This window comes from Helicoverpa armigera, chromosome 2 (assembly GCF_030705265.1).
Source record: "Helicoverpa armigera isolate CAAS_96S chromosome 2, ASM3070526v1, whole genome shotgun sequence".
Taxonomy (NCBI): Eukaryota; Metazoa; Arthropoda; class Insecta; order Lepidoptera; family Noctuidae; genus Helicoverpa; species Helicoverpa armigera.
Genome location: NC_087121.1, coordinates 2,571,823 through 2,599,734, shown reverse-complemented (window position 1 = coordinate 2,599,734; position 27,912 = coordinate 2,571,823). Strand labels below are relative to the sequence as shown.

At 36.7% G+C, this 27,912-nt stretch overlaps 2 protein-coding genes across 2 annotated transcripts in view; both read left to right on the top strand.

Moving 5' to 3' along the window:
* LOC110372051 (uncharacterized) overlaps positions 1-2,896 on the top strand; it is a 51,116-nt gene extending 48,220 nt beyond the window's left edge. Inside the window, exon 2 of the mRNA XM_021328571.3 lies at positions 1-2,896. Within this exon, the coding sequence (XP_021184246.2) occupies positions 1-592 (592 nt within the window). The 3' untranslated portion in view covers positions 593-2,896.
* A 730-nt stretch (positions 2,897-3,626) lies between these two features.
* On the top strand, positions 3,627-27,690 carry LOC110372057 (alkyldihydroxyacetonephosphate synthase). Its single transcript, XM_021328576.3, has 12 exons — positions 3,627-3,869; positions 11,200-11,286; positions 17,423-17,714; positions 19,187-19,372; positions 20,289-20,462; positions 20,764-20,880; positions 21,417-21,563; positions 22,038-22,304; positions 23,680-23,840; positions 24,750-24,871; positions 25,179-25,492; positions 26,196-27,690. Exons 1-11 carry the CDS (start codon positions 3,691-3,693, stop codon positions 25,367-25,369), a joined length of 1,923 nt encoding a protein of 640 aa, XP_021184251.3. The 5' UTR covers positions 3,627-3,690; the 3' UTR covers positions 25,370-25,492; positions 26,196-27,690.
* The last annotated feature ends 222 nt before the right edge of the window (positions 27,691-27,912 follow it).

Genomic DNA, 27,912 nt, shown 5'->3' with positions numbered 1-27,912 from the left:
ATCACTAGTATTGCTGGTGTCTTTGGCGGCCACGTTCGCGGCCCCGGCGCCCGGCGCCAGCGCCAACTCCGACAGCCACCTAGACAAGGTGGAGCCGTCCACGCACGAGCTGCTCAGTTCCCTCGGCTTGAAGAAGCTGAGGATACCCGCGGCGCACCACAGGAAACGCCTCGCCGAGCAGGGCAGGAGGCACGCTACCGGGGACTCCAGGATGTACGTCATCAAACTGCCTCCTAACACGAGCTACTACAGTCACGCGGAACCCGCCCCAGCCGCAGCAAGGACCCTGCCGCTACAAATGACTAGTAATGGCAAACCTGCCCGCGTCTACCATTGGAACATTCCAGTGCTACAAAAGTTCGCGAAAAACCGACCGCAAGCGAGGTTTGACGATGACATAGTGGACGTGGAGAGCACGCCGACATGGCCCAAAGCGATCAGTCATCCGAACTCGCTCGACGCGCTGGCGTATTACGTGCCGGCAAAGAAAAACTCTTTCAGAAAATATTTCTCCGGCAACGGCAAACCTAAGTCCTTCTACATAATCGAGAAGAATAAGAAGGCCGCCGAGTATCATAAGTTATTGCCTTAATCGGATTATTACGTACGTTCCCGGTAGATGTAAAAGTAAAATGATATGCAATCAATTGAGTCTGAACCTTTCGAGTCGATAGCTGAACAAAATATCGGTGATCATTCTTATTTATTTCATTCTTGTAACACTCATCCTTCATATTTGTAAAGCTTAATGACCATGTAATTATATTAAGTAAGTACTTTATATAGTGACTGATTTTAAGGGTTTTAAATGTTCAGTGTTTTAACTCTTTTAGTCCCGTGCAAAATAGACAAAGGGATACTAGAGCAGTGAAGTCATATAGAAGATGATTCAAACCAGAGGTCAATAGAAAATGCAAATCATGAAAACTGCTGTGCTTCATTCTTCAAACATTCTTCTAATTGGTCACTCGACATAGTTGGTTGAGGAGCTCAATCATCGAATGTGCATAATGTGACAGATCATTTAAATGACACTGCATTGTATTGGAACAACAATACGTGCTTATTAATCAGTGTCTGGAATCTTATGATATACTAAACAGAAGCATGCTATAAGTATAGCAACATACTTCCAAGAAACAATGTATTTCAATGGCAAAATGAAAAACTCAACACAACATTCCAAGAGAGTGAAGTTCTAATAGGAAACAATTTAAGTTAACAGCAGTAAACAAATAATACAGCTGATCTTGATGTAATAATTTAGTTTCAGTAAATAACATAAGTAACTGCAACAGTTTTAGGAAAGTTTCAAATGGCCTCAGCTGTAGAATCAAATCAATAAAGTCCTGCAGATTTTGAGGCCATGATACGCCAACGTTCCCACTAATTTACTTCGTATTTCTAAAGTTAGCCGTTTAACTCTTCGCTCATTTGTTCGTACAGATCTTATCGAAAAACTTGGCTCTGAAGGTGGCTACGATTAACAAGATGAATAAACAAAACACTATTGACGAAACATGCGTTCCCACTAATTTACTTCGTATTTCTGAAGATGGCCATTACTCTTCGCACATTTGTTCGTACAGATCTTATCGAAAAAGTTTGCTCTGAAGGTGGCTACGAAACAAGATGAATAAACAAAACACTACTGACGAAGCATGCGTGAGGCATTAAATGACTAACTTCAGAAAGGCAAAGTTTTAAGTGATTTTTTGTAAAGACCATTTGAGATCATAAGGCATAAAAAAAAACCCAACATATCTATATTATATGTCTAGTATAATCTGTAAACTGCATTGTATATAAAGGCGAGCTTCCGCGATCTAGTTATAAGTAATCGATAGGTGCTTAGACATTAAAGTAAGACTGTGTCACGAATTTAAATTATTAACTAGATAGGTTTATGCGTTTATGTACGACGAACAATATTCTATGGTTAAGTGACTTCTAACTTGTAAAGTGCACACATTGATCATTTTTTTTTAACGACGTCAAAAATCATCAAATGACCCCTCCCGCTGTGGGTTAGCAGCGGCGAGGGAGTGTCAGACTCTTACTGACTAAAAAGCGTCGTGTTCCGTCGTAGGCCTTTCATGTGCCAGGGCCGCGGTATCTCTTTCGAACAACCCGCAGCCCCGGCAGGTACACATTGATCAAGAGAAACATAAAAATGATCTCTACTATATCTCAAGATTTTTGTATCCTGAAGTATTTTACGTGTATAAAGGAATGGATGAACTCTGTTTTAGTTAAAAAAAAAACCTATTACATCGAGGAGTCCCAATTTTCGTTTCATCTTTTGCTCATAATTATTTTTATCAATGTGTGTATTTTAGGAAATGCAAACAATCAACGAATGATTGATTCCTAAAATCAATGTAAGACCTACGTAAGTTTTTTGCATTTATTATACGTAACCTATATCTTTAGAACTTTGTCCAACTTTAGGATACTTATACAAGGCTGCCATCTAGCGGATTTTGTATAGCCCTGCATTGTCTTTTTTTTAAGGTGTAAGGGCCTTTAAAAAGGACACTAACAGTGTTAAGGATTATTCCAGGATAATTATATATTGAAGGATAGCCTCACTAATGGGTCTCGGTAAAAGTTAAAAATAATTTATTTGTACGTATTTTTTTTATTCTTGTCTGATTACGTGGTGGCAGCCTCAAAAAACATGTGCACTATATGTAAGCCAATGCTATTTTAGACTTAGCACCTAGATCTGTATTGAAGACTATATTAATTATAATCTTAATGTAATTAGGCCAAGGCTAAGCCATTGCTTTAACCGTTTAGACTCCTAAGTTGTTATATTAGATGTAAGCATAATTATTTTGTACAACATACCTACTTAATGTAAACTAGAACAATAAATATTTTATTAAATTATCGTGTCGGGTTTTATTATCAACAAATTTGCAAACATTGAAATAAAAACATTAAGGTATTTTTATTTCCTTACTTTTTAATTTCATCCTCCACCGCCATTAATATCGAAGAAAATTTAGAATGCATAATTGATTGATCACAAGGAATGATTCATTAAACACATAGAGCAAATAAAAAATAGTGATAGCATCTAGATTGTTACATGCTAAGCAAAAAGGGTGGGCCTAGAATGTCACCTTGCGGAACACTCATCTGAAAACTAGCTGTTAAACTTCATACTTTATCCCCATTTGCTCTATCATTATCGTAAAACTTTGCTCGAAGCCAATATAAATATTAGTAGGTTCTAGTTCTATCCTGTCGTACCTATGGGCCTTCTCCTACCCTGTGACTACCTATATAAATTCAGGTAATAATAACGAGAGGTTTAATAAAATAAGTTCAGTTCATGTAAGCACCTAAGCGGATATGAATTAATCGGATAGTTTTAAATCATGGTACTTGTTTCATACAAGTATATTTTTTATTTGATTAGAATTATGTACTAGAATTCAAAAGCGCCATCTGCTAGATACAGTATAAACTCCTGCCTACCAGCAGCTTTTTATAAGTTGATTACAATTAGCAAGCTAACACATTCACTAGTTCAACCAAAATTGTGTAGATGTCGCTGTGGTCGCGTGAACCTACTTTACCGACCGCGTATGTCACCACATGCGCGGCAGGCTGCGCGATTTATAAAAATCGTACCAAATGCTATCCGACACAAATCCATAATCGTCGCCCATTGTAAAAATGTCAGCTGCATTCGCGAGCAGCTCTGATAGTAAAATGAAAAATGCGGAAAATGTTAACAATGAAAGGACAGTTGACAGTGTTAAAAAGAAAAGTTTCGGTGATAAAAATAAAAAGAGCGATTCCAGCGCAAACAACAGCACGGTTATCAAAGTGAAAAGTGTTATTCCTAGACGACGGTAAGCTATTATTTATTTATTGGCTTCTATGGCACGAGCTTTACCTGCAGCATAGCCGGCATGTTGACCTAATTACTATATTTATTTAATTGAGATAAAATAAATGTGCCATGATGTTAACTCCTTAATTAGGAGCATGTAACCGCATGTGTTCCAGATAACTGGATATAATTAACAAGCGCGCTCTAAAAATATCTGGGAATACAAATAGCCATAGCATTGTATGGATTTGGTCTGAAAGTTTGTTTTATTTACTTTCCCGCCAATTTTCTTTAGAATCTTATTCAGAGATTTTGATCGGGCGATCGGACGGCGACGCAGCGCGTTCTGCGTATTCTTATCAAATAGATAAACGCTCAAAAATATGATAAGTTCCATAGTATGTTTTAAATGAGTAAGACCTTATTGCTTAGGAACTCTATCTATGACTCTCTGTCTAAGTGGAATTTCGTTAAATCGGCGAAAATTCCGATTGATAAGATTCGAAATCTTATCAATCAGGTTATGCATTCACTCAATATGTACTTACCTATGTTATCGGTCATTATCGCGTAAATAAATCGATGTCCACAAATGTTTGACATGCCTAAATAATTTATTTATGCAGTTCAGTTAAATAGTTACAGCAGGTTACAGGAAGTGTTTCATTAATTTGCCTTTTTCTGTTTATTGCAAGATTTTATTGTCTCGCGCAATGATCTAAAAGTAGGTACCTACTAAAGATGTAGCTTATACCTACCTGTACCCGTCTACTTACAGACTAGCAAAAGTTACCCCTAAGCAAATTAACGCGATCTACAAATGCGCGCCCAGTACTCATCATCCTCCTGCCCTTATCCTAATTTTGTTTAGGGTCAGAGCAGCATGTTTTTTTCTTCCTTATTCTATCTGTCGTCATCTTATTAGTAAACAATCCATCCATTGTTTCATTGATCGTCTCCTTCCTCTACCTATATCCTTTCACGTTCATGCTCAATACGTTTCTAACAATCCTTTCCGAAAATCAAGATCACGAAACCGAAAAAATATTGTGATTTTGATTTTGATAAACACGTTTGAAATGTCAAGGTTGCATTAATAAAATGAAGTTATTTCCTTAACAAGCATACATACATACCTGATTAGCCTAATTCCCTAGAATTTGGTAGTCTTCTTTTTTTCGCCTCTTTTCTTTATGAATGTCAATAATAAGAGCCGATATACAGGCACAGATTATATAATAGTTACTACGTAACAGATAAATCACTCCATACAAAAAAGTCCATACCTACTGTTATAAGCACCTACAAGTTCCCCAACTACCTACAAATTCCTAGCTGCGTTATAAAATGAACCTTAAAAGCTCGAGCGCTTGATTGTTATTCCAATGCGATAGCGCACAGTTCAGTGACCGCAACCGTGCCGTGACCGCGCTTAGGGTTGCCTCTTACAATTTATTAATATTTAAGTTGGAAAACAAAGTTACGCTTATTTTACGATAGCCTTTTTAAATATAATTATATAATTAACTATTGTATTGCCTACTAAAATGTTGTATGAGTACATATTACTAAATATTACCTAATACGTAAGCATAGGTAAGTACTTAAGTAAAGCTTTCGTCAAAATCAAGGGCGGTTTCCAACTATTTTTCGAGCACAAGTGCCATACCCCATATGGTACAACTCCGTCGAGTGTTGATACATACCTAAAATTGGTTTCTGCGTAGCGACACGAGTAATGTTCAGAGTCGTCATTAAGTTGGACCAGAACTATACCTACTTACACTCGAGATGTGTTTTGAGCTACAAAACTCACAATACAGTTCATATAACCAAGTAGGTATCTAAAGTAAAATAAGTACCCAATGATCTCTGTCGTTAAAATCATGTAGATAAGTATTAATTTATTTTAAAAAAATAGAATTACTAGATAAGGTCATAAATATAAAATGTTTCTAAATCTTACAATAGTCGCATATAAACCAACACAACTCAAAATAATCCATCAGTTTGTTAGGTAGCTTAAAAAACCTAATAAAAACCAACCGCATAACATGCCACGAAATAAAAATAATAATATTGTTATACACGCCGCGCGCGTGTGACTATTGAAAGCCCTGAGCCGCGTGGGGCTACCGGTAACCCAGCGAGCGGTAGGCATTTATAGCGCGCAAGTACGTCGAGTGACAGAGGCCTGATACAGGTATAATAATTGGGACTTAATTAGGCATTACGCATACGGCATCGTATCGTAAGCGTATCCGTAGGCTTATCGTTAAAATGCTACGCGTACGATACTTGCAGTGTTGCACAAACGGATCGTCTCGTAAACGCGTCGTTTTGGTTATCGGAACAATTTCAGGTACAGCCAAACATGTTTTTACTGATTGGCTTATAATTTTGTTGATATCGCCATCACTTGAAGAACAGCAATTTCAAACGCAGGTTACGCTAAAAATCTTTTTTTTGGTGGTAAATCATCAAATGACAATTCCCGCTGTGGGTGCAACGTGAGGGAGTGTCAGACTTTTACTGACTAAAAGCCACCATGTCCCTTCTTAAGCCCTTTATGTACCAGTGCTGCGGTAACTCTTTCGAACAATTGACGACCTCGATGGCGCAATGGTCACCATGCCGGACCGTCGAACCTGAGGTCCCGGGTTCGATTCCCGGTTCGGTCGACATTTGTGTGATGAGCATGCTTGTTGGCCGTGGTCTGGGTGTTATGATATGTATTTATAAATATGTATATATGCAGCTATAAGTAGTTTATCAGTTGTGTTAGCACCCATAACACAAGTTAATTAATAACCTACCGTGGGGCTAACCAACCGTGTGTGAAAAGGTGTCCCGACATTATTATTATTATTAATCCCGCATTATATTATGTAATGTAATTATCAAATCTAGCACTATTTAAAGGTGTTTACAAAACACATTTAAATAAAATTAGAATTTCATTAGGAATTTGGCAATTATGTATTGCACTAAATATATTCAAATTAACATAGGTCAGGTTTGGTCAAATCCGTACTTAATTGAGTAGATTGATAATAATTGGTAAATGTATGTAAAGTTTTGATACCTAAGTCATTCATAAAATAGAAATACCGTCAATACCGACAACATAGATTGTTTACTAGCAGTTGTTTAAGAAAACTACATATGTTGTCGGCAAACTTGGACCATTCTTTGACTCGTTGATCATTCTTTTTACCCGACTGCGCGTCCTAAAGGAGAGTAGGTAATTGTTCATCAGTCTATGTATGTATGTTTTTATTAACTTATTATTTAATCGTGTTTCTAGATTTCTTTATTTTTTTTCGATTAATAATTTAAAACTCTTAAAGATACAATTTTGCAAGGATTGTTACATAATGATACCTTGGCCGATTAATTTGGCAATCGAAAATCTAAAACTACCTCGTCATGTGTTGTTTGACAGGTTTTCTGCACAGCCCCGGTATTTGGATACCTCAATATAATAAAAATATTGAGAAAGAGATTCCATCACAATTTTTTTCGAAATAATAATATAAATTCTTTATTACAATGTCCCACGTATCGTAATAAAGACTTTATTTCTATGGATGCATCCGAAAATATTTATTACGAGTTTTAAAACAGGCATTTTTTCATAATTTCCTATCAATGTACCTATATATTATTTTGTAATGCAAGAACTATACCTACTTTTTGAACTATAAACTACTTAACAGAACATGTAAAAGAAAATAAGTAAAAGTAATAACACTTAATTTAGTCGGAATACCGAATAATTGATGCGGTGCACATTATGTCCTGCATTTAGGTAAATGGGTTAGTTATAATAAATCAATGAACTAAGTATTTTATATTGCCAATATGATAACATCTGACGTAGAACTTTAAAAAGCCTTCGACATCCTGAGGCACCTTTCTAGGCAATTAAGTAGCACTTATATTTAGCAGTGTATACTAAAACTTTGATAAAATCGAAGGTTATAAAATAGTATCACGATAATGTATTATTTAAATGGGTTTTTGTGAGAATAACCTCTTTACAAGCATAATAAAAAAGGGGTTCCGCAAGGAGCTATCCTGAGTTCTGTATAGGTAAACACGCCTACAATAATATGAATATATTATTCTTTCAAAAGAATCACTTAATATCACCTAATTATCTCTTATATAATAATAATGTACCTTTATACACCATTTAGAATTATTTCGTATCTAGAGCCATTATGCATGATTTCCATTATGCATGATAATATGTGTGTCCGTCTGTTGTTTTCAAGGATCTTTGTAACAACAGCAAATTATAATTTTAATGTAACTGTGTCACTTAACTGTTTTCAATTGAGTAATTAACAAGCGATCACGTTTTCATGTATACTACGTTTTCGAGCTTAAAATGCTGAAAATGGTGTAAGTATTGCCAATAGTTATCGGCACGGATAATGAGCTCTCGGCGGAAGGGTGGGGATCGCTTTGCATTGACTTAAATAATTTCTTTGAGGGTTCCCATACAACAAACGATATTTTTGGGCCTTTTACAGATTTGGTAGATACTGAACACTTCGTGAGCGATTCCGATTCGTACTTAGCCGTTTTTATATCTTTCCTGGAAATCCACATGCATTATTGGAAGGAAGGAAAATGATCATGCATTTGTTTTCATATTATTTTGAGGTCTCAGTTGATGCACTCTTCGTATTTTACCTTATTTATTTAACTTTTCTCAATAGCTCATGTGTATAAGACCCTTTAACTATAGTTAGGTACTTCACTCACATATGACTCTCTCGGTCCCACTTTGGCTCTCATGTCCATATTATAAGTAGGTAGGTAACATTCTTTCAGTTTCACGCTGTCAACAGAGGAATATTAACTGGTTCTAGGTATTTACCTGACTATCAATATGAAAAAAGGGTTTATTCAAAGTAGGCTGAAAAACATCACTTTTCGAACGTCAAAATTACATGGGACAGCTCCCACCCTTCACCGCTTCCTATGTGCTGGGAAGAACAGGCGCAAGAAACTCCCCAGCAATACATGTCTGTCTGTTAGTCTGTGCCAGAACGAGTTGTTATTTATTGACTTTCCATACACACACATAGCGACTAAAATATTTAAAACTGCCTCAAAAATGATAATGTACGATAAGATACGTACGCTGACCGATATTTTGTTTATCATTCCGCCTGTTATATCATTTATCTATCTTCAGATTATTTTAATAAGTAGGTTACTTAACTCACTAATTTGTGTGTCTACATATTTTTCGTTTAAAGAAAGTTGTCGGTAGGTTCTTCAGAGTTATTCCCAATTTGTCATTAGTACCGATTGGTCACCAACTATTTTTTCCATACACCAAATCCCAATTCGTCATTCGAGCAAAATAAGTAATTTAATATTTAAATTTTGAGTTCCGATTCGTCACCCGCATAAAATTTCACGTATCAGAGTAGAAGAAACGACAGAAATAAAAGTGTTAGAAGAAATTTTAAATGAAAAACTTCGATGTAGGTAAAGGTTAAAACACAGGTGAAGATAACATGGGCATTTTATAAACCCGAAAATGTGACACAACAAAAGTACAGTCAACGTCAGGTCAGTGGTAACAGTTTTATAGGAAAATCGTACTTATTACTATTGAGTTAAGGTGCATGACAGTTACCACTGATGTGCGGTCGACCGTACCAGGGGCCCATAACTAGCAAAGAGATTGTATACATAAAAATGATGAATGATGGTGTAAATTGGTATGTTTATCTACAATTAGGAAAAAAACGTAAAATCCTGACACTCTTGACTGCTATACTCCTGTAAGTTATGCGGTCCTAGTACACGGTGGGGATTTATGCGATCCTGGTATTTTGGTTTTGGCCGTGCGGTGTGTGACGCCGTTGAAATCGCGATTTTATTAATAGCGTCGGAAAAAACATAACCAAAATAAATAAAAAAAAAACATATTACAATATTGTAAAGCTTATCTTGTTGACAGTACTTTTTACAAAATAAAGTACGGATGACCAATTGGGACTAAGCAAAATAAAATATTTTATTGAATGACCAACTGGGACACGTTTTTTATGGATGCCAAATCACTAAAATGACGAATCGGGCATAACTCGTTCTTCAACAATCACTGATTCGAATTCAACAATTCAAATTACTTCCACTATTATAGGTAATATTAAGTCTTTCTCCTTTCGTCTGTCTGTCTGCTATAAAGTCAAAATCTGCTGAACTAATTTTCCCTCGATTTTCAGTACCTAATAAGTTGATAGAATGATTCTTTTATGGACGGTTATAATATTCATCAAACATAATAATGAGCCCCTGTGCAAATCTGCGGTTGTCAAATAGTGTAATTCACACTTAACTGTCATTTTAACATATAACATTATAGCACTTATTTATTCTACAATGTGTTATTGTTTGTCTTTGGTAACCTTTAACTTTTATCATTGAACATCTTTAGCAGTCTTTACGGGTAGTCAGAAGCCAGACAGTCTGACAACTAGTCTTACCAAGGGGTATCGGGTTGCCCGGATCACTAGGTTGAGGAGGTCGGATAGGCAGTCGCTCCTTGTAAAGCATAGGTAACGTGATACCTACTCAGCTGTGTCCCGTTAGACTAGAAGCCGACCCCAACATAGTTGGGAAAAAGCTAGGCACATGATGATGAATTTAACTTTTATCATTTTAAGCTTGGACAGATATTTCTTACTTAACATGGTTGAAACGGCAGCCCTTTGACCTTTATACAATTGATTTTATACAAATTATCGATTACCTATTCAATTTTATAGCGGACCTCGATAACAGTTCACAACCAATGTTATCGACTCGATCCGCTATTTAGTTCGTAAATAAGTTGAAGATTAGAAAATACATAGGTTTTAACTGAAAAGAAAATTTTCCTTTTCAGTTTTGATTATTATATTTTCCAAGAATAGAATCAATGTTTTGTTATGCCTACTTTATACCCACAGAGAGTATGTAGAGGTGCAAATTCTATGGCCGTTGGATATGCGAATGCCAAAGCTATATATTATGTCCCAATATTTATGCATCGTTTCAAGTATTTATGAAGTCAATCGGATATTTGCATAAAGTTTTGATGCAGTAATTACGTAAAATAAAGTCTTGAACCTTTGACACGCGACTGTCGCATCGAAAGACCAAAATATAAAAAGAAGTTGTTTGCTGTCCTTTTTCCTTATGTCATGAATGTGTTTTAAATCTATCAATCAAATCATTTATTTAAATTAGGCCTTTACAAGCACTTACGAACGTCAAAATGTAGGTATAAATAAGGTGGATTCTAGTTTTTAAATGAATGAATTATTTATTTTCAGACAAGATCTGCTGAAATGGTACGGCTGGGGCTACAAGGATTCTATGTTCAAGCTGGATGGCTACACTGCTTCTTTTACTGGCAACAGGTTAGTAGACAAAACAATTTATTTCACAAAGAAAAAGATCTAGAATTGTGTCTCCCAGTCTACAGCGCTTTTACAAGAAAACATATTAACCTTTTTTCGGTAATGATTTGGTTTAAGAGGACGAATTGGAATTTTTGGCGCCAAGGATGTCAATTTTTCTCAGTAAATACAAAACGGATCAAAATACAACTTGGTTACCTGAAAGTTCATGATATAAACCTTATTTTGTTAGTTGTAGAAACATGATTAGGTAACTTTTATAACAGAGAAAAATATATCAAACATACCTCTTTTTAAAAAGAGATTCACATATTATGGGCAAACGGGACCGATTTAAGCCTCTTAACTTTTTTAGTAGTTGAGTATATACATACTCTTTAAAATTGTAGTAGGAATTTTTATTAAATTATCATTTCTAAATATTAAAATTACAAAACCATTTTGTCGCTTACGACTTTTAGTTATAAGCTAGCGCGTGTATTGTTATCCTCGCCCCGCTCAGACGCTCCGACCCCTTTTGGCGCCTTAGATGCGCGTGCCGGTTATGGAATTATTGTTGACCACTTCCTCGCCTTAAGAAACTGATTTCTAGCCAAGCATACATTCAACCTAAGTCGCGAGAAATACTCTCGCGTTGTCCATTTTGGTGAACAAAGATGTCTAAGAAATTCCTTTGGGTGAATACTTATTACTAATTAACTCTGTAAAAGTTGACGTTGATTAAATAATTAATTAATTACAACGTAACAGCTATTAACTTAGAATATTCAAATATCTTAAATAAACAATCCAAATGTCTTAAATAAACATTATTTAAGTATCAATCTAATTTGCAAAGCACATACGTAGGTATACTACATCGTTAAACTCGTAAAAATAATTGAATACAGTTTAAATTCGACTTAGTATTTGCGGGGTAGGGTACATAATTTGTTTTCAATACTAAGTATTTTGGTTATGTAATTCATAGACTCCAATTGGCGGTTTGTAATAGACCTTGACACTTGTCAACCTCACCAGAGAAGGTTGAGGAGTCAACCATAACAGTTGAGATTCGAATCTTAGGAAGCTTCTATGAACCTTTCCAAATCTTTTTTGTATCGTAGACTAACCTTGATGAAAACAAAATGATGGAACTCTCAAAAATAATATGATTTTAAGTACGTTGTACGCTGTAATATGCGTATTAATATGTATTGCCCTCCTGAACCTTTGGTCTCGACCGACACTGAAATACTGGAAAACCACTATCGGTAGGGTATTATCAATATGTAATTAATAAATATTAATTTGTCAATGGACGCAAAGGACACCAATTGACCCGACACGCCCTGAAAGGGATTATTATGGAATTGTAAAATTGGTTAAGTAATTGGTAGTCATCGTTTCTATTTCTATAGATGGTATTCGTATATCCAACCAATGTCTAACTTCTAAAGGGTGATGAAGAAAGTTGTAAGTTTCGGTAGTTTCATTGGCATCAGCAAAATTTTGACAAGTTTTGAATCATAATTTCTACAGTAGCTGTACCTAGTTCTGTTCTATCTGTTTGAGTAAATAGAATTTTGCTATTCCAAACTATCTCCTGGCATGCAGTGTGATGCCAAAAGTGTTTTGTTTCATGTATCTAATGATGTAACCTACTTACCGATATTATCTAAAACATAAAATTATTTCGCAAGTGCTTCTTTACCAATATGTATAGTTCAATTCGTAATACGAAAGTATATTTCTGCCGGCCAAAACTACCGAACGGACTATAATGCGATTTGGTACTAGAGCCTGAGGGACATACTACCTTAAGAGAGGCTACTTTTTATCCGTTTGCGGTAAGTTGTTCCCTTCGTGACAACAAGTTGTACTTCTTGTTTTTCTTGCCCTGGGGTCGTCGGCACAATATCTCTTAAGCTTCCATTCATCGCGGTCACAAAATAAATTCTAGTCCCTATATTCGCGAATATCTTTATGTCCAAATCAGGGTCACAAGCATAAAGAAAGTGGTGTCAACGAGGTATGACTAGTCCAGTCTGAACCACGCTTGGTGGTGGGCGGCTGGCAAATTGGCACTTCCCGTTAATTTGCCAGAGCACGTGTCACTTGACACGGCTCATCAGTCCGCACTTTTATGTGTATTTGTGAAACTGGGTACCTCTTTAATTAGAGACGAGCGGGTACCAGACATTACGACTGTCTAGGGAAGTAGGGAACAAGTTCAAGGGGACAATCAAGCACAAGTAGTAGGAAGGTAGAAAGCATCCTAAAACTTATCCAAGTTTAAGGATTTTGGGATACAAAGGACAGCACAGGGGTACAGGGGAATGGTTTTGGATTGGGAAGATAAGGGAAAATATACAAAATAAATAAGGGGAATAGGATTTTCAGTGCAGAATTATTTCTCCAAGTTACCCTATACAGCGTTACTGTATTACGTTACTTTTTACGATAACATTGTAACAGGAAAACAATCAGTTGAAAAAAACATACATACATTAACAGTGCCACAAAACTGCACGACCTAACATGCAATTATTGCACTATAATAAAACTATGTCCACCATACAAGTTCAACACTTAACATCGACACACGATTCATGTAAATAATGGCCAGCAGTAAAGGAATCATTGAAATCACTGCAAATATTGATCACAAAGCAAATACTATGCATCTTGATGAATGGGTCCAACTTAAGTCTATTGTGAATAAGTAATGCTGCCTGTATGTGAGAACTCGTAAACATTTTGAACTAGAAACGTAAATTGCTAGGAAGTAAAGAATGATGTTGTCATAATTACTGTTTGTGGCACTTCCGTAAGAGGAACCATCCATGGTATTTGCTTAATTATTAAGCAAATACTATGGATGGTTCCTCTTATTGTACGATTATTGTAATCTGCTTCTTTAGACGCATGTATGTGTAACTAGTTTTATTATTTTCCCAGGGTTGTTATGACCGTGGAACATTAAGAGATGGTGAACTATTTTCCATATAGACGACAGTGCTAAAGTAGAGTGGCCTCATACTAGCGCGATTCTAAGCATTCTGATCAATATTCAATTACTTTATAACTATCAAGTAGACGTTAAGTAGGATCATGTATTATTTTTACGCTACTGTTCAATAACAGTTGTTCCGTAACACTAAAAATAAGATCGCGCTAAAAATACCTTTACATCTGCCTACACATTTCACAAAAACAGGCGTGGTCGACATGTAAATAAATACAATTGATAAACATTTTTAAAGAATGAATTCATGAGAAGGTCACGAATGAAAACTTTTAGTTCATCGTAGAATTCACCTTGATCCACTAACGCCAATTTTTGGCCGTTTGTATCTAAATTTTATGACTGTCATAAATTATAGCGACCTTTGCTCTTTGTTGAGTTAACGGTACATTTCATTGGTTTAGCAATGGATACCTTTATCCTCTTGCAATAAAAGAACACGAGTGTGATTCCTGCATGCGTGTCATCATCCTTTTTATCATCATTATTTTCTCTAACAGACGTTAATCACCAGGGTTGCTCAATGTGGGTTACCTTACCTCTTTCCCTTGTCCATATTTCAATCTATTTCTATACCTTTCTTCCACCTGTTCAGGCCCAGATTTTCAGACAGGTGGCTCCAGGGTTATCGAGCAAGTACAGTGGCAAAAAATATCCTTTTCAACCCCAAAGCAAAAACAACGGGGTTTTATTAGTTTTTCTCCATATCTTCAATTATATACCACTCTTTACCTCTTTACATATAACAATTGACATAAGTGTCATGTCGTCGACAAAGTATACTATGACACCATATTACATGAATGGTCCACCGTCAATATTAGCATTACCATCAGGTAAGTATCTAATAAAAGAACGCCACCAAAATACACAATATTAAGAAACTGTTACATCCTGAATAGTTGCCCAAGTATTTGGCACTAATTGTTTATGTACTTTGTGTACCTTCTGTGCTCAAGGGAATATTTATAGTGCTAATCGTTATGGCAAATATTTTGTTTTGGGCTTGACGCCTGTTTTGACCTTTTGCTAGATTCAACCAGTTGCTGGAACAACATTTGTACCTTCCACTTTATAATTTTAGGATATTTTCAATCGTTTGCTAACTTTTATGACTGAATTTTCATATAAAACAGAAAATTATGTTTATAATAATACCATCAAAAACTTATAAAGGGCCAATTAGACCACGTAATCATGCACCAGTGACTGGTCCTTACAGTCGAGATCTCTTAAGCAGACTGGAGCATACTGGATCTGCACATCGGAATTGGCAATGAGAAATGATTCTTATTTAACTATTATATTCTTGTATTTAACACGTGGTTTCCATGATCTATCCGTTAATAAGAACAAATAAAGCTAATAAGCAAGCATAAGATCAACGCTCACGAGAAGAGGCCTGTGCCCTGCAGTGGACCACTAAAAAGGATGAAGGTGTTATAGAATATAATATTATGGATAAATAGTTGATGTTTCAAGATGTTGAGTAACCTTACATTGACTCCCATTCCTGCAGTGTCGACCCTTGTGGAAGACCTTTACCTAGCTGTTAGGTACCTAATGCGTAGACAAATATTCGCTTGTTTGCTTGTTTGTCATTCACAACCAGCGACTACAAACATCATACAATGCTGTTTGTTTTGCACACTAACAATATTTGTACCGTCTTATCTCAATCTTAGATGATATCTGTCGATTAATTATTATGCATCTCTTGTTGGGTAGGTACTTTTACCAAATCTATTCTTAATATCCAAAATTAAAAATACCTTCTTAGTTTGTACTCTACAAGCTACAAAAGTAAAGAACTAATTTTAAATCCGCGGATAACATAGACAATTTTTTTTCCGTGTAGAAGGGGGAGTTCCCACGGGAAAGCAAACAGCTATAAAAACATAAGTTTCACGTATGTAATGAAAATTGCTTCAGATTTTTATATTTTATGAATAAAAGAAGTCTTTATCGAACATAACGAAGCCTTTCTTTGAAGCTATATGAAACAGCTGACTTTTTACTCAAGGGAAATGCCATCTGCGTCTGAAAAAAAACATAAGTAGGTGAAATTATTATGGATAGCATTTTATAAATAGGTCAACGTGACGTATGTTCGCTGCTTTAACATGTGTCGTAGGTGTCATGCTTGGAAAATCGTTTTAACTACTGGAATTTTGGTAGAGATAAGTTCTTCAAAAGTTCAGATCCAAAGGTTGCGAAAATTACCTTACCTTACCTTCTGATAACATACCTAATGATAGACAATAAGTTATTCAGGTGTTCTCAATCCAATAAGTGAAGAAAACATTCAAACTAAAAACATTAAATAAGTAGCTACATAAAGATTCTAGTACCATTAAATGTATCCCTACTTCTTCCAGCTTATGAAAGAAGCTTTGAAAAGTCGAAATGGGGTAATCAATAAATTACATGATCCTGCGATAAGCAAAATCTAAAGTTTTAACAATTTTATTTTCACTCACTTGTCATTCATATAAGAATAACCTTCATTCAGTCCTCATGACATCAGATTATTACTTTGTAAACTGAAAAATTTATAAATAAACAAAAATATTTGATCGAACCAGATGTGTGAAAAACAAATTTTGAAGTCACGTGTGACGATCGTAAAAGGTACAATGCCGTACCAATATATTGAGTAGGTAAAATTGGAGGTATTATACATAGGAAAACGATTGTAGGTGTTACATTCCTACCCAAATTGCGTTTTAAATATTTGATAAAGTCACTATCCAACGTATGAAGTGATCATAGCAAAACTCTCCCAAAAGCAGGCATCAGGCAAGAATCGATACTTACTCAATTTTATGTGAACAAATATTAGAAGTTGATCAAGTCTAATATTTATAAATGGGTTTATTATGGTGGTTTATTACCACACTTTAACCAATAGTAACTTGGGTGGGGTTGTGAATAGGGAGGTACCAAATTACTAATTCAGCCGGAACTAATAGTTACCTACTACAACAACCAGCGAGAATTGAATTTCTGTCGCGCAAATGAGAATAACATAATCTGTGTTATGTTTCATGGTCTCAATGTTAGCTAGCTACTTAGTTCGATAATGTTCCTTCTTCAAAAATCACCAATTTGCATCTATTTCAATTACAGATATTCCATAGGAGGTCAAAACCTTCCCAACTTGGCACAATGGGCCGTCGACAACCTTGGCGTAGACCCTATGAGAGAACCGAAGATACCCGAATTGCCCACGAACTTTGCCGAAAGCAGGCTTCCCGAACCAATAAGGTTAGAATTGGAGAAGATCGCTCTAGTCAGTGTGGATGGTATGGACAGACTGATCAGGGCACATGGCCAAACCCTGAAGGATATGAGCCAGCTGAGGACTAACAGCTTCCCGAGGATACCTGATGCTGTTATATGGCCAGAGACTCATGAACAGGTAAGGATCAAGTACGCATGCAATTGCAATTGAATTTGGGAGTCCAGTCACATGGTACTGTGGTACTTGCGATTACAGAATATAAGTCATTTTTCTGTACAAATGAATTTGAAGTAAAATAGCCAACATTTTTATGCGAATGGCAGCAGAGAACTTTTGAAATCTCAAGGTTTTATAATTAGTTTATTGGAGTCTATGAAATAATTTACTACGAGTTACACAATATGTATAACTAAACAACATGTTTTTTATCCTAATGTAGCAAAAGATAGCCGATCTCACCTGTATTTCGAAAGAGTGTCATTGACATTTTTGCCTGTTTATATCTGTCATCTCTTTCAAACTAGAAACTTGTTCTAGTCCTTTATATCAACTTCCTATTACATATCATAAATTTCACACAACTTCCTAAGAAGGTCGGTATGTATGTTTATGGTTCTGTTTATCTATGATAACATAGAAAAATTACAAATAGTGGATGACGTATGCACTATTGCTACATTTTTTGCGAGGACATTAAAACTAGGCCAGCGTGTCTTCTTGTCAATTAGCAATTTAAAGTTCATTACCTCAAATAGGTACATACACAACATATTTATAATCTTAATATTATTTTTTTAATATCTTTTCGTTTTACACTTTTCTTTCAAACAGAGGAATCCGTCATGAGTTTTAAAAACAAAAACTGAACTTCACCACATTTTGAAACGAGATTAATGTTTACCAGAATGTGTTTAAACATCGTTTTATTCATTGGCGTCCTTCTGCCCTTCTCGAATGAGACGTCACCTTCTGAAGTGCTAAATACCACATAAACAGCGTCAAATCTATGTAGGTTACATATGATTAGAGTGATATTGTGATTTGAGAACCGGACCTCTTGAGGTACGCATAGAAGACATGATAGATACTCGGGTACTTACGCAGGTATAGTTCATCCTCTTCAAACTTAATGGCGTTTTGTAGCTAACTTCCGAGCGGCAGATACGTGCGTGATACCTTAAAATGGTTTCTAGTCATCCACTGGCGCGATGTTTAGAGCACTCATTATGCTTAGCACGAATGTGCGAACTTTGTTTCAAAATGGATTTCATAATCGATGTCAATTGTTAACATAACGACATTATAGTGTTAACTCGTTAACGCTTAGCTTTAAGGCCGGTTTACGCCAAATACGAACGTAACACTGAAGTACCTATGGTAAGCTTACCAGAAGGTCTTTTAAAGTACCTATGGAATAAGGCCTCAGTAAAAGTTAATCTCTGAAATATTCACCCTGCCGAGCCCTTTCCCTACCATGAATCAGCTGGCAGGATTTTATATGAAGCTACTGCTTTTCTGCCCCCCAGAACATTTCCTGGGCAATCCGATAACCTTTGGTATCCTTGGATTTCAGACTCTTTTACAAAAATATTGCGAAAAAAACACAAAATATTTGCAATAAAACTCTTAAACATTCATTCATCTTTCAGGTGGAAGCAATAGTAGCGTGCGCGTCCCGTCACAACTTCGTCATCATTCCGTTCGGTGGAGGCACCTCAGTGTCTGGCGCGGTCACCTGCCCAGCCAAGGAGACCAGACCTATCCTAGTGCTGGATACAAGCGACCTGAACTCCATACTGTGGCTGGATAAGGAGCAATTACTGGCTAGAGTGCAGGTAAAACTTAAGAGATACTTATGAAATTCAGGCGTGCAAAAGTGTTCCAAATCAGGTGTTCAAACCTGATTTGGAACACTTTTGTTGAAAGTTCATCCATAAATTTTAAAAGCGCTCAGAAACCGGGCATAGTTTCTATTGCCAGAAATCTATCTTTAAATGCCGACGTGCTAGTGCAATTTTATGTTCTGGACTTATCATCGTATCAAATCTTCTGCAAGAAATTTTATATTTCACCTTTGTGACAAAAATGCTGTTGACCAGTGTAATTTACGTATCGTATTCAAATTAATATTAGAATTTAATAAGGTCCGTCTAAAAATAATGTTACCGATTATAAATAGTCATTAGGTACTTTGCAAAGGTCAGCTGATAGTCGCAACACGTGTAAGGTGACCTCAACCTAGTTGCTAAAGTTACTAAAATCTTAAAGAAAGAGTACTTTTATTTATTTGCAATTTTATTAATAGGTAATCATGAATATAATTCAGACCAAGGCTCACTCCAATATAATTTAATTTAATAATAAGGTACACCAACGACATTTTTACAAATTAACATCTATCCTCATACAGTGCAAAAACGTCACTTTAAGGCGTACACACCGTTCATTTGGATAGTTAAATCCTTTTAGATCAGATAACATTACATTGCATCACATTATGAGGATATAAGTTTCAGTTAGAATTGAGATTAATTAATTAATATCAGTAAATAAGAAAAAAAACAAACAAAGACAAAATTACATGACGTGGTAAAAATTTGAGTCGGTAATTAAAATACGTTCATTAATATAGAATAAGTCCTATAAATAGCAACTTTTCTTTACCTTCACATGCGGTTTGTATCTAAATTGGAATCAGCTACACCGATCGCATCGACTCCTAGATTCTTATCTGTATGTCCCACCTTTCAGGCGGGTATAGTAGGGCAGGACCTGGAGCGCGAGATGCGAGCTCGCGGCTTCACGGTGGGCCACGAGCCTGACTCCTACGAGTTCTCCACCCTCGGCGGCTGGGTGGCCACGCGGGCTAGCGGCATGAAGAAGAACACTTACGGGAATATTGAAGACCTTATTGTGAATACCAAGGTAATATACTTTCTTTTATCCTTTCCATCCAAGTAAAAGTTGATTGAGAGTTAATGGGCCCTGAGCGTGACTCCTACGATTCCGACTCTCGGAAGTTGGGTGGCCAAACAAGCCACTGGTATGAAGAACAGCGACCGGTATACTAAAGACAGACCTAATTTTAAAATGAATGCCAAAGAAACACCGATGATTTTCGCAATTTAATTGATCGTTATATGCTCCTAAGATTTCCCCGTTTGCTAAAAATATAGGTAGGTAAATAACTTATGTTTTTAATTTATATAAATATATTGTGGTTTAGGTGGTGACAGCCCGCGGCGTGATAGAGAAGAGTTGTCGCGTGCCGCGCATGTCGTGCGGGCCCGACTGGGAACACGTCATCATGGGCTCCGAGGGCTGCTTCGGCGTCGTCACTGAGGTAACTCGTCCTTACTAAACAATTTGCTTACTAAAACCCTAAGAAAAGTACATGACAATCGATAGAAAATAAAACAAAATTCTGGAAAATGATTATTGTGGTGGGAGATAATTAGACTCCAGTAGATAACCATCAAAACCTCGAACAAGTCATTATTTTTTGTTTTGTAAAAGTAATGTCCCCTAAACACAACACTGCTATGAGAAACAAAACAGGCGTTTTGCCGCAAAAGAAAATAGCATAAATGAACACAAAAGTTGCTTCACATTTGACCTAACTAATGAAGTACTGGCACAGATTACTTAATAGTTGGTACTAGTATAAAAAAACACCTTCGGAGAAGTTGTTTGCTCCCTACATATTCCTTTATGTACTTAGAACCCCTCTTTGTAGGTACTCACCTATTGCCATCCTCTATGTATATAGGTAGATATGTATAGGTATTTTTAGATTCTGCGCAGCAACAGATCTCGCAATGTTCAATGACGACAAAAAGTTTGACGAGAACTATATCTATAACTCCTATTTCCTCACAGGTGACGATAAAGATCCGTCCGCTTCCCCCCGTGGTCCGCTACGGGTCGCTGGTGTTCCCCGATTGGGAGTCAGGGTTCTACTTCGAGCGGGATGTGGCCCGGCAGAGGCTGCAGCCCTCCAGTATACGGTTGATGGACAATGAACAGGTAAATAGAGACAATAATCTATACTAATGTCAGAAAGAAGAAAGAAAGAAAATATATTGACACAAGACTAGGGCTGCCATCTCGAATTACGCCAAACCCGGACATTTGGCGAAAGTTGCATTTTCGGAAGTAAATAAATTCGAAAATAATATTAAAAAAAAATTAGGTCTTATTTTTTTACATATTATTTTCGGACTCGTCCGGGGGAAAAATGCGATTTACCCTAAATGTCCGGGTATTTTGAATCTTTCTCCTGGATTGACGAAATTCGAGATGGCAGCCCTACCCTTTTGTAGTATGACGGCTGATCTTGACTTGCTGGGCCCATTCATTGGCGGCGAATGTTACCAGGCCTGTCCGGGTTGAAAAACATATCGGAATTGCAATCTCTAGCTATTACTTACATAAAACTATTTAGTAAATACTTAAACATAACAGCAAACCGCATTTACCTTGGTTTTCTTTACCCACCAGTTCCGCTTCGGCCAAGCGCTAAAAACCGAGAACACCTGGGGCGGAGTACTCCTCGATGGCCTAAAACGCCTGTACATCACGAAGATCAAGGGTTTCGACCCTGCCAAGCTCTGTGTAGTCACCCTCCTCATGGAAGGCTCTGCTGAGGAGGTGGCTGAACGAGAGAAGAAGCTGAATGCCATCGCTGCGAAGTATGGGGGCATTCCTGCCGGAGCTACCAATGGGGAGAATGGATATACGCTCACTTTCGTCATCGCTTATCTTAGGGTGAGTATTACTCTCTATAAATATGTATGGTTATTTTATTTTTAATTTCGGAGCCGACTCTCCGGTCTGTGAAAAAAAAATGCGCGCCGATGGTCTCCGAGCCGGTCTCTATCAGAAATTCTGAACGGACCCTAACTGTCCGTGCCTTACATGCCTCACGCTCACACCTTTTTGCTTACCTTGCACTCTGCAATACATACTTACATGTGTCCCTACACTATTACCATTGTAAATGTATATAAAATCTTTCGTTATATTAAATAACTTCATATGAAAGTAAAATCATACGTCTACCTATAAAACTTGTTCAACTATAAGTAGTCAAAGTTTGCGCACTGGTAGACAAAGGTACGGCTAAAGCCCAAAGTATGGCTATACATGTATACGATGTCTATATTAGAGGTAACAAGGCGTGTGTGTGTCAGACACAATTTAATTGAATTGTAATGAACAATAATGAATGACGGGCCATTGTCAAAATCTTAAAAACAATACTAAATAGGCCACAGTGACCACAAGGGGAAAACGTAATAGGTAATGTTTGCCACCAAACTGCGTGATCAGCTCCATTCCTTGCCATATGAATGGGATTTATACCTAGGTACCTAGAATGATAGCAACATGTTTTCAATCAAACCTAGGCCTAGGCCGTCAACTCCGCCCTAGTTTTGTCACTATATCTACCTTTGGTAGGTAACTATCTAAGCCCCTAAATATTTTAAGTGCACAATCTCAACTCATAAAATCACATAGGTACGAGTAGGCTTGGCAATGCTTCAAGTAGGTATACTGAAATGATATCATTGTATTGTAATCAAGTGAGTATCCCCTTAACCTCATTTATATAAATTATATCGTTACTCAATGGTCTACCTACATCGATGATCTCCATAGCCTTTTCCCAAATATGTTGGGGTCGGCTTCTGACTTCTCAAACCGGATGCAGCCTAGTCTATGTACATCGGTATTTTCCTAAAACATGTCTTATATTGAGTAGAGAGGCGCAATCCCTTTTTCGAATGTACTATTATTCCAAAGGCCCCCTCCTGGTTTGAGTTGTCAAATTCCACACTACGTTTTTCTTCAGCCTTTTGTGTTCTAGATTCAGGTGCACGATACCTAGTTTTGAACAATCCTGACACACGCTTCCCCCTTGCTTTTGTAGTGTATTTTGCGCGGTTAAAACAATCTCTTACAGCCAAGTATTTTTATTGAAATTCTTTCCGCTTGCTGTTTGAATTTTGCTCTGCAACCTGGGACTCTGAATCGTATAGGGTCACAGCAATCGGCTGAGCGAGGGCTGTGACGTAGTATATCCCTTTTCCTTAAGCAAATCATCGTCTTTTCCTTTACAAACGTGTTTTCTTTCTCCCAGGACGTGGCCATCGAGTACGATGTGGTAGCGGAGTCGTTCGAGACGTCGGTCCCGTGGGACCGCACACTGGCTCTCTGCGCTAATGTGAAGCAGCGCATCCGAGATGAATGTGCCAAGAGGGGCATCGACAAGTACCTCATATCGCATCGACTCACGCAGACGTAAGTTTAGCTCATCACCAATCTGTATGTTTAGGTTTTTAAAAGAGTGATGATGAGCATTCGACGTCGACATAGAAGAAGTCGATGCTGTTGCTCACCAGGACAGCATAAAATACAGAAACAAATCACTTAGGACGCTGATGACACCGCGGGGAACAGGTAGGTATAAAAATAAATCCCTATATTCTTTGGTCACGCCATCATACGTGCGCATGAGGGGAGGTAGCTTGGACCCGCGAGAAGGACAGGATATCATTGATAAATTCCAAACTATTGGATTGCGAAAACTAATTTTCATAATGTACCCGGCCTGAGAATATTGGTAGGAACGCAGGAATCTAATCATCAGAATAAAAGTATTGTCATACACCATTATCGACAATTCGCCACTCCTTCATTCATTGCTTAGCACAAGTTGATCTAAAGGTAAAACATACTCGTAGCACCTACATTTTCCAACTTTTTACTATTACTAATCTTTATTAATGTGGTCACGAATTGACAAATAACATGACACATTGCTTCATATAAAATACCGAAGGCTTTTAAAAAACAATATGCCTAGGTACACCTTTATCTAGTAATATTTGTATTTTCCCTCAGTACAAGTGCGTCATTGCATATTGTTTTAGGAAAAATATGTAGCGTTAATTCCGCGAGACAATAAATCGAGGCTCAATTGCGTATGTAGGTACTACTTTCATGCAGCAAGGGTAACACCCTCCCGCCCTCATGATATGCACAGAGGATAGGTACAGTTGCCAAGCAACCGAATCTGAAATCGACACTGTTTCGCCCCTTCACGTGGCATATTCAGGAAATGCATACAGCAGACATATTTTTTCCTTACATTTTATGTCAGGGATTTCCGCAAAGTAACGCCCGATTACATAATTTACCTTGTTGCAGATATGACGCTGGCTGTTGTATTTATTTCTACTTTGGCCACAATATTGGCAAGTGTAAGGACCCCGTGTCGACCTACGAAGAAATTGAAGAGGCTGCACGAGACGAAATCATTGCCTGTGGTGGTAAGTTTTTTTTTGCACCGTTAGGTTGGTAGTAGATTATTTCGAGTTATAAAAATAGTCAATTAACTTTACGTAAATGACAGCGGGAAATTCAAAATAAAATGTTTTTTATTTCCTACGAATGTTACCTATCATTCGCGGTAATTAAAACCCAAAAGTTATTTTTGATTACAATTCAAATATAATCTGATTCTACTGCAAAAATTTCGGATTGCATTGTGCAAACTTCCGTCGCTCTATGCTTCAATTTCAGTTCCTTAATAAAAATAATTTAAGTATATCATTTTCGTTTGCGTTTCCTTCACAGGATCAATATCACATCATCACGGAGTTGGGAAACTTCGTAAAAAATGGTACAAAGACACAGTGAGTGAACCCGGGCGACAACTCTTACTTGCCGCCAAAAAAGCTTTAGATCCTGACAACATTTTCGCCTTAGGAAACATGGCATTTGAGGAACATAGCAACGAGAATACGTCAGTGAAGAGTAAATTATAAGTTTATAGTAATAAGGTTTAAATCAGTTTAATTTTCGTCTTGGTAAAATTTTATAAACTATGACTCTGGTCCGAAATTGACTTAGTAAGTAAGTTACTGTGATTGAGGATGGTTGACTCTGAATAGGGCTGCCATCCGTCCGGGTTTCCCCGGATTTGTCCTCGTTTGGAGGCCGTCCGGGGGACGTCCGGGCGGGGTTTCAAGAAGTGTCCGGGGAAAACCCGGACATTTTTCTTACGAGTTGAATTACAATCGACACACAGACTGCAGAAGTCGAAGTGTCTCAAAACTCAAAAATTTTCGCGCTCGCTTCGCTCGCGGTTTCCTTTCTTGACACTATCTTTTTTTACGTTTAGCTACTTTAATATCCCAATATTCAAATAATGTTGCGCTCGCTTCGCTCGCGGCTTCTTCACTTTGCGGATTTTTTTTTTATACAAGTTTAGGTGCTTTAGTGCCTAATCACCATCAAGTAACCTATCAAAAACGGGTAGCGCCGTTTTAAGTCCTATTACTAACAAGAAGCTAACTCCTAGTTTCCATATGAGCTTTCTTATTTATGACCTTCGAAATATTAAGTCATAATCTTTCAATACTAGGTACCTACTACTTGAGCTAGATATGGCCCTGACGTTACATGTAAGGAAGCACCTCATTGAATTTAAGTATATAATAGTAGTAATAGTAATATTAAAAACTAGGTCTTGTTTTGTTAAAAAAAAATCGGACTCGTCCGGGGTAAAAATGCGATTTACGCCAAATGTCCGGGTTTTTTAAATATTTGTCCGGGTTTCGCGAAATTCGAAATGGCAGCCCTAACTCTGAAGCATGGGCTTTATACAATCCAATTGGCGATTTTTAAGAAAATAACGGTTATTATCACAAACACTCGAAATTACACAAGCGTAAAAAGAAATAATTTCACATTACCATTTTGATTTGTCTTTGTACTTTTTTTAATAACTTTAAAGTGCTAATAACATATGCATATTATATGCCTTTTGGATCCCGCTAGTCCTAAATCGGGACCATTCATGAAAATGCTTTAACACGATATCTTCGTGTTCACTTTAGCTTAATAAGTTTAGTTTTATGAGTAACTTTAAGGGCGAGACGCATCATTTAACTATACTTAACGATAAACGAACCATAACCAGCTTTATACTCGCCGCCTATTGGTCGAATCATTTGACAGCTGAAAATGGTTCGATTATCCTTATAGTTCTGCGGAAGAATTTTGATTCCCGCGGCCCCGCGCCCACGTGCAAGGGGGGTTTTAGCCGGTAAGAGTCCGACACACCCCTCCGCCTCTCCCCAGGCGGAGGAAGTCCATGAGGATTATTCCCCTCCCCCCACTATATAGTTAAATGATGCAACTCACCGTAAGAATAGAGTATGGTGACTGCTTTGTTATCGGTGATGCTGTAGCTTTATTATCCCAGAGATATTTGTAACTAATTCTTATGACTATTCCGTTGTTTGTTTTTGTTCTTCTTTATCATCAACGGCCTTTTTTCTGAGCACCTCTGCCGAAGGATTGTCTATTTAAATTGAAATAAACCGTCAATAAGGTGTAAAACAGCCATAAATAATATTTTCATTCTTATGTCGAAATAAATATAAAAATATTCTGATGTTTAACAAGTTTTAATTATTTGATGTAATTTTTAGGCACCGTTTTATCCTCCTATAGTTCCCTTAATAATGCTGTATAAAAATACTTTCTAAGCTCTGTGATTACAAATACTTACACATTTCATTTGTGGACTTAATTCAAATGTTACATCAGCTTTATTTCTCAATTTGATAATAGCATTAAGTTCAGTTTTTATTATTATTATATTTAAGTAAATTTGTAAAAGCCAAAGAATTGTCCGAAAAACAATATGACGGTTTCTGTTGTGCCATGTGACCTTAGTTTTTATTATAAGAAACCTTAAAAATTGTGTTCATATAAATGATGATCCATCATAAAAACCGATTTAATCATTAATTGACTTTACTTATACAATACCTAATTGTATTTCAACCTATTTGACCTAATACTCTAAATCGCATGCCATGATATTTATTAAGAAAAACGCCATAATTGATACACTGGTATCAAAGATTGCTCAATGTTGAATAGTAAAAAATAGAGTGTAGGTATTTATAAATTATAAAATAACGATTGATTTCCTTATTTATTTAATAACATTCACACATTCCTTCTTTAATTTACTTAACATTGTTTTAATAGAGGTTTGTGATAAATAAATATTACTTCTTACATAAGGGAGGGGTGATTGATATCGTACCAATAAAGTTTGTGTTACCAAGAACATTGTGTTTTATTCTCTTGTATATTTAAACTTCCTAGTTAAGTGATCTTGAGAACATAGGAACATGTAATTTCTCTGTGCAGATTATTGTACCTATTTACAATTTCGTACCTGTACCTACATTATTAAAAAAAAACTAGATCTAAGTATATTAGCACAAGTGTGAAAATTTTCTCTGTTCAGTAAATAAACTGATTACGTAGGTACCATTTCTAAAAAAAA